The sequence below is a fragment of the Haliotis rufescens genome, unplaced genomic scaffold (genome assembly GCF_023055435.1).
Source record: "Haliotis rufescens isolate VD_foot unplaced genomic scaffold, xgHalRufe1.0.p SCAF_37, whole genome shotgun sequence".
Classification (NCBI taxonomy): Eukaryota; Metazoa; Mollusca; class Gastropoda; order Lepetellida; family Haliotidae; genus Haliotis; species Haliotis rufescens.
Genome location: NW_025964079.1, coordinates 1982156 through 1991186, shown reverse-complemented (window position 1 = coordinate 1991186; position 9031 = coordinate 1982156). Strand labels below are relative to the sequence as shown.

General features: G+C 35.7%; 1 protein-coding gene across 1 annotated transcript; it reads left to right on the top strand.

The window, feature by feature from the left end:
* Positions 1 to 7106: 7106 nt before the first annotated feature.
* On the top strand, positions 7107 to 8618 carry LOC124140414 (twist-related protein 2-like). The gene has a single exon (XM_046507960.2). The coding sequence runs from the start codon at positions 7269 to 7271 to the stop codon at positions 7803 to 7805; it is 537 nt and encodes a 178-aa protein (XP_046363916.2). The 5' UTR covers positions 7107 to 7268; the 3' UTR covers positions 7806 to 8618.
* The last annotated feature ends 413 nt before the right edge of the window (positions 8619 to 9031 follow it).

The following is a 9031-nucleotide window of genomic DNA, read 5'->3' as shown; positions in this document are numbered from 1 at the left end:
GATGCGAATTAATTCATTTCGTGGAAAAATGCGTACTTTATTTTTTAACCAAAATGTCACTTAAAAATAGAAACTTTCCATCGAATGACATATTGCCTGAAAGGGTACAAATACATTATCACACAATGTTAGACACAAACAATGAGGCAATCACACATGCACGTCACATTAAGCAAAGAACGCAGACACATTACAGACATTACTTTGGTCGCTATGTATCTATGTATCTATCTATCTATCTATCTATCTATCTATCTATCTATCTATCTATCTATCTATCTATCTATCTATCTATCTATCTATCTATCTATCTATCTATCTATCTATCTATCTATCTATCTGGCTTCAATACTATTATACATATTATAGAGAAACTTCTAATTATAATATAAACAGGAGATCAACAGATCTATCTATCTATCTGGCTTCAATACTATTATACATATTATAGAGAAACTTCTAATTATAATATAAACAGGAGATCAACAGATCAATTCAGCCTGTCGTCCATGTTATGCCGTATGAACAACGTAATGCATGGTTTATGACCATGACCTTGGGGGTATAAAAGGTTTAATGACCGCTATCTGTTTTCTGTAGAACAATTAGTGTTACTGTTACCTGAGAGTAAGTTTTTTTATACGATCGGAAATCGGAGTTCACATGGGCTACTGTCGAGGGCGCGTGTATATTACATCAGTGACGAGTTCATTTATGAGATAAATGGCAACAAACAAAAATTATATATTCCAGTTACATATGTATTACACAAATATGCTAGTCCTTGTTATGAACACCTCAAATGCGTTCTTACATTTTTTAGAAAATGTAACAATTACAAATGACACATAAAATCAAATTAATCTTTTAAACTCAATTCTAACACATATCATTGCAAAGGACAGTTCTGAAGCTAATAAAGCAGGCTCATTATGGACTGCATTAGAAAGGACAGCGTGTTCACATATATACCAACAAATAAAAAGGCAGCAAAAAACCCCAACGCAAACCAAAAACAAAACAGGTCACAAGTATACTATTCTTATATCCGTATGCTGAGTTCCGTATTTTTAACATCACTGTGCAGAGTTGCGTCCCTTGGGCCTGCAAGAAACCTATGATTGTGGGTTCAAATCCCTGTTCGCCCCAATTATGTTTCCAGGTTTGTCAGCACCAAACCCGTGTTCGTGGGTTTCACTGAAGTGGTAAAAGCGGCGTTAGACATAACTCACTCACTCACTCACCGTATGTTTAACAGTGCACTTGTTCTAACGTTATATTAACATAACTATGAAGCGGAAGGATTCTTGTCAATACAACCTGCCTAAACCCGTGAAGGAATAGTCGTTTCTTTGCGTGGATGGTGGAGTTAAAACAATTCTAATGAATGATGATAGAAGAAAATATTTTATTTATGTGTCACATGTTGTATGTGTACACATTAGACATATAAATTTGCATAAAATACATACATCAGGCCATAAAAGGCCTATGAGACAAAACGAACAATGAAAAACATTATTTATATAATAGAATTATAACTCACAGAATTGCGAAACCCAATAGAAAAGGATTTCAATTTTAAGTAATAAAATGTTGCCTACGTGCAAACATTTTTGAAGTAAGTGCGGCAAGAGGTTTTATATACGTGTTACAATTCATGAAGAACACTGGCTGGTCCACAGGAGAGAATGAAATAAATGTTGGATCAGACTTTAAAATTCTAAACCATAAAGCATATCTTAAGTCAGCATTAAATGGACAATTAATGAGAAAATGTATCTAATCTTCTACAGCGTTAAATATTACATAATTTACAAATTCTATCCTGTAAAGGTGTGATAGGTTTAGCAAATCTACCAAATTCAACTTGTAAGGGTAATGTGCCGCAGCGTAACTTGCATAAGATACTACGATGGAACCTGTCCATAATACATGTAACAGCGAGTGTTTGAACAATCTATAAGTACGAAGCTTATTTCCATTTTATAAACCTCTATTATTCCACAATTCTGAAAACCAATTATTCTCATCTAACCCTAACAATTCATATTTTAAACGGGTAAAATCGGATTGGGTTAAATGCATACCATCAGAGACACTTTGATCTAAACTATTAAGCAAAGCCAAAAACATTGTCTACGTTATTTTGCACGATTGTGATGTAAATACATGGTGTAAGACGATATTCCGCATGAGTGTCCACAGTATCTTACAGCAGACAACCTATATGTAAAGGAGATATCAAATATAATTCCTGAACAAACATGTTAGCGATCATAACTATTTTTGGGGATATTTTTTTGGAAATTGTGTTCTCAGTCTTCACTAAAAAATACCCCCTCCCCCAAATAGCCATAGTCTTTTTGGTCAGTACATGGTATATCCAATTACGTGTTTCTCACACTCAAACGTTTCAAACCATGTTTCACAATGTTTAGTGAAGTGTATATCGGTAATTCATAAGTGAACTCTGTTTTTCTTAAAGTTCTAAGTCCTGAAATGCCACTTGAAGATAGTGTGTCATTGCTCACTATGCTCTGTTAAACAGTCGTCCCATGCTTCACAGGCATACACATAGTGACGTCTTATAAGCATCTTGGATATTTTACAGTTTTTATTCCACTATTTTATTTTAGGTTTTAAACACCATTGTTTCTATATACGTGCACGAACGAATATTTTATTGTACAAGTTTGTACAAATATATTGTAATTACGACAAGGACGTGAAGAATTTCAAACATCCTTTAAATGCTAGGATGCTCATAGTACCTATCTATGTCCTCCAAATGACCAACGTGAAATACTAAATCTTATAGAACCATTTCCAGCTCAAACTTGTCTCCTATGTTTATGGTAACTGAGATGATTTCATTTACACCAATGGATGTTTTGTACATAAACTTATTTATATCTGTTATTTCTCAGAAATCCATTCAACTAGAAAACGAAATCTGAGATTGGATGTGAATATAAGTTTCTTTAATTTAAAAAAATAATTGTCACGATTCGTTTTTGAAATTTTGGGAACATTTCCATTAAATTTTACATATGTTACGTAATAGCTTTTCCTTTTCTTTATACCTCAGCTTCATAAAACATACTATCGCCAACGTCATTCATCTTAACTCACATTCCTCTATTATAAGGGCATAAAAATCCATTTAGAAAAATGGAAACCCAACTCTTCAAAAGCAAAACAATAATTTAACACTATTTCTTTTCAATATAATTTCATCAAGAATAATCCTAATCATTATGATGAGTGTTGGGAGTGTTTTCTGAATTAACGGTATTTGTAATAAAACAATTTAACAATCACCTGCAATATACACCGTTTCACAGATTACCGGTACACCTATCTCGATCTGTCGTACAAAGGCTCATCACTACGATCAATCAAGTAATAAAAACAGTATTCGGTAACAACACACGAACAATGATACTGTTACGACAATTAACACCTGAGCGTTAATCACCTCGTCAGGTAAAGGTATGTGTGTTTTACCTGTTATTGTTATATTACATAGCAGTACATGAAAAAAACCGGATGTATCGCAGAAAAGTTATATCCGCCATCTTGAAATACGAACCACAACAGCTAGAACCAGATCACCAGAGAGTGGATTAGGTCAGTAAGGGCGTGGGGGCACTGATGCTTGAATAACAATGTTTTATAGCACTTTATGCTGTACCGTTATTCGAAATTGTTAACAGACCGATATCTTTTTGAAACACAAAACATTACACTTGAGAATTTATTTTGGAAGTATGTTTATACAACATATATATATCACAACTAATTACTTACGATCTCTAAATTTGGAAACAAAAGGACATTATTTTAATGAATAAAAGTTAACTGAATATTAAAATTATATTTAGTCTTCTTATCACGTCGTTTTTTAAAATTGACCTTTATAATATTACTTTACGAGAACTAAAAAAATAAATTTTCTTTTGTTGTTAATCGTGATAATATTCATAAAATAAGCTTTTACATAAAGGAAATAATAATTTAAACTAATGTATATTTATGGAATTTAGGATTGAAAGAATAAATAAGTTGAAATAATTTGCCTTCAATGTTACTACAGCTTATAAAATGGCACTTAAAGATAAAGTATATTTCTGAGACTTTACAGGGAAATAATTAATTTCGGCAGAACGTCACAGGTCTACATGGGAAAGGTTGTAATGCACTAGTAGTTATGACGAGTTTCTGTAGAGACTCTAGGAGGTTAAAAAACTACATTTGACAGAAAATGAAGCTCGCATTCCGGGCCCACGAGTAATAGTAAGCACCTGCTGTACTGAACCTACAGGTATACCCAATATAGATGTGTTGTAATGTGTACCACACGAACTCTTTAATACCAGTTTGGCTATAGTTTTTTGGTACACCCACACGTCTCATTACACTTTTACAGCATCACCTCAGCAGAAATGTATTTTCAAAGTAATTAAACCGAAGTTTGTGCAGAACATTTTCAAACAACGCCAAGCGTCAGTTAAACTTCTCTTTGATTTTGTATTTCAAAATATTCTCATTAATCCAAAACCGTTTCTCAAACTTTCACAGCTTTTTCATAAACACGTTGAAAACAAGTTCAAAAGTATTTGGAAACTTTGAAACCCGTAACGGTATTTACACCACTCAATGGCACCTGCCTGTTAATAGCATCAAAGATTCTATTGGTAATTAGCAAACGCTGCAGAGGGACTGCCATACGGAGCAATGTGGTCGTGCATAGGGCCAGGATAGAAGTGATGGAACAGCCGAGCCAACAGTTTGGATTCAAATGCCTGATAAGGAGACAGTGATTCTGATACGGGCCCTTAATACGAATATATATTACAACAAACGGTATACGTTAACTGCGTTGTGTGTAGATGTTGTGATGATGTCTTACACAACTACGGGGATGCTGCTGGAGCTGTGGCTGCACACATGCAGCGTTCCTCGCCCTCTGCAACCAGATAATTCGGCACTGTTGTGTCTAGACCGCATGCTTAAAGCGTGTTTAATGTTTTTGTAATAAATATTATGATGGCACTACTTGAACTGGATCTATGCCTCACCCACAATAATACATGTACGGATTGTCTCCAAATAAAGTCCTCCCCCCGAAATTGTGTACATTCTGATGTCTGATGTAAATATCCAACAGTCGTTATTGTCAGTGCATCCGTACTGAAGTGAAATAATTATCATGCAGTGAATATCGTCCCCTTTTGGTACGTCCATATTCCACAGAAATCAGAACATGTTTCATTCTAAGTTATTTTCATATATATTCACCAAGAACTAAATATAATAAATTTCTAGCACAGCATAATACAAAGTACACAAAGGGTCTTTCTCTAAACATAACAATGAAATCCGCCTGTATTAGATTTATTTATTATTTTCAAATTCTGATCAGTATTTGGCATTGCCATCGACAGTACGACCACATGTTGAAATAATCAGGAACATCTATATGTATTCATTGCGAAAGTAGTCCGACAGCGTTTCTTGACAATGTACAAAACGACAAGTTTTGCCCTTCAAGAATGTCACAAATACAAAAGGCAAAAGAAATCATTTACTCCAGAACTTTCTGGACCAACAGTGAAGTTATTATGCTTATTTTACGTTAACAACAAACATGAACAGTTTTCAATCTATAGGTTTTCTTTTGTCTCATCTTTTTTATTCGAACCCCATGTAATAAAAAATATATATTGTATGACGAATAACCGTGAACAGATATTTTCATGTATGAATTATTATTGTATGGTTTTGTCTGATAAGGGCCGTGAAAGGCATAAGGTCAAGTCTTTAAAAAACATTTAGAAGTGATACACATAAGGAAGAGAATTTATGGATGTCAACTTCTTTAGTATGAGGAACACAACGTTTTGGAGTTTATACTTACTCCTAAAACAGGTGAATAAATGCTATGAAGCAGAGAACACATATTGTACATATATATGTACCTGCTGATCACCTACCAGTGCCAATCAACTGATGGCTTCCCTTGTTAAGTTTCTATCTTTGTTGTCTTATTACTTTTGCTGTTCTTACAGGTATTTATATATGTTTTCTCTTTCATAATATTTATTCACCTGATGAAGTAAGTATGTACTCCGCAACGTTGTGTTCCTCATAATAAAGAAGTTGACATCAATAAATGCTCTTCCTTAAGCATAGGGTTGTAGGAAAATACGTGTTTCAGTCATGTATTCCCCTGTATTGTTCTGCTACTTATTCTTGAAGAAACTACTTGTACATAAATCTGTCTATACATTCTGTGAATGCAGAAATGGTGGATGAATGAGGGCAAGTAGAGCTTACTAAAACATGCATTCAATTATTTACACCATTTGATGATTTAAAAGTTCCCTTCAAGCCCTAACAGCTCAAACATTTTACTGGCTACATTTCGCCTCAGATTTACATGGTTTGAGCTCGTTACTCCAGTAAAACACCATGGGTTAAGGAGTCTCTGGTATATATTTTGCTCTTTTTAAACACTGATATAATATTTTGATGTTTATTAAGATATGTATAAACCTGTGAAATGACTAGAAATAACGTTAGACGTCTTCCAGCCATAAGAATATTAATCATTATTATTCCGAATCTGTGACAAAATCTGGAAAACAAAATTCTTTCACAGACGGGAATATGCCAAGTTTTTAAAAACAGACATATCTGGAGAGCAAAACACTTGCCCCCTTCCTTCGTGAATTTTCATTTTATTGGTCGAGAATCAGCAATTTCTCTGCGGGAGATTGGTAAAATGCCGGACTCATACCCAGCTCTAGGGTCTCTGACAAGTGTCAAAAAGTAAATCTGTGTTGGAATGACATATATCTACTGATCTCATATTTCTTTCTTTATTTGTATCTCCTCTTTCCATCTAGTTCTCCCAAACCATCCCCTGCCCCCCTTCCACCTCCCCCACCGCGGTACCGTAATCTGATCCGGCTCAGGATCTCAGATGAGTGATTGACACCTCTCACAGAAACGGACTAGATTTACATGGCCCTACGAGAGAGCTGATTGGTTGGCGGGAGCTATATACACGTTGGCTGGAACTGTGTGATGATATTCTGTCTTGTGCTATCATTCCTTCACTGCTTGAGAGGTTGTCGTTGTTGTACACTTACGCTCACGTGGAGAAGGCTTATAGGTCAAATTCGTCTTCTTTGCTGAAGAGTTCCACGAGTTTTTCTACCTCAACATAGAAGAGTCACTTTTTGTAGAAGGCTGTCAAAATGGTTCCAGAGCAACAGACCGTTTTGCGACAGGACGGACTTAGTATGGAGACACAGCCCCTTCACAAGGAGTTTAAGGAGTTTCCGGAGAAAGATTATTCTTTGAAAATTGAAACGGAGGAGGACAGCGATGACATGGACGAGAAGCGACTCGGGAGAAAACGTATGTATGATTATGACAATGATTCCCTCCCTAACGCTAAAAAAGCTCGGTCTAAGAAGAGTCCACAAACCCCTGAAGATTTGCAGACTCAGCGGTCTCTTGCCAATGTCCGAGAACGGCAAAGGACACAGTCATTGAATGAAGCGTTTTCGTCTCTCCGGAAGATTATTCCCACCTTACCCTCCGACAAATTGAGTAAAATACAAACATTGAAGCTTGCATCCAGATATATTGACTTTTTGTACCAAGTTTTGAGAAGTGAAGACGTTGATTCAAAGTTAGCAAGTAGCTGCTCATACGTTGCCCACGAAAGACTAAGCTATGCGTTTTCTGTATGGCGGATGGAGGGGGCGTGGTCGGTTAACGGTCATTGAAGACGGACCTTGTGAGTGACCATTAAATCTTCGATCTCTACGAGGGAGGAAAAAAGTAAGATCTCTACAAGATTTGAAGGGAAATCTATTCCAAGGACGGGAGGCTTCAAGAATGACCATTCTTGAAATGACCATGGAGGAACAGACATTTGGAGATTTAACCCTCGAATCCCGATCTCAAATTCATTCCAAGCCCGCCGCGAGCAGAGAGTGTTTTGGAACTTGATACACCGCTAATCTATTGCGACAGAGGACCTCGATGACAGGGCGCTATTGGTAAGAAAGCAAGACACGAAGGCACTGGTCTGAAATGACATTTGTTTATGCGTGACTATCGCATAATGACACAACAGGTGATAATACAGTCACGTGAGCATAATGACATTTAGTTGGCCTTTCTGTAAGATCCCCAGAATGAAGGATGGTTTCCCAAGTGTTGTGTGAATGTGATTGATTGAAACTGACATGAAATGAACACTGAAATCGGCAAGATTTTGGAAGTGATTATTGTGCTAAAGTGTTATGTGACAGCCCGTGAAAATGACTTTATGAAAGTGGTATGACACCTTTCTCATGAAATGTACATAAATATGTACATACAAATATGTTATAATGAGCAACTGGGGAAATATTGGTGAATATCCTCGTCACGATCAGCTGACACCCAAGCACCAGAGACATCTATGTGTTAGTATCAGGAAAACGCTTTCCAGAATGCGAGTTGTTGATAATATTAATTCTGATTTTAGTTGACAATCCTATTGTTTGTGCATTCCAAGTTATTGAGACTTTTGATAAAAATGTGTGCAGTTATTTTGTGTTTTGTCTTATTTTAGTTAAGCTGTGTTTGACGGTTTGCATATACGAACTGGTTAGGGACAAGTAACACTTGTTGCTTCATGGAATTCATTTGGTCATAGGTCTTCTAACAAGAAACGACATACACATGCTGTGTCAGATACCCGTCGGGATAATCAGGCTGAGAAATTGTCAATTTGTACCACAGAGAATCGGTTTATTTTAAGATGTTTAAAAAAAATAATAAATATATGAGAACCATTTTCCTTTATCATAAATTCTTAACACTTTGATTATGTTCTCTTCTACCAGAAAATTCCAGAAACCAGTTTCAGAACAGATGATAAAGAAACATTTTATAAATATATGTTAGAACTAGGGGACAAGTTTGAAACCACATGGAATCTGTTAAATATTTCTATAGGAAA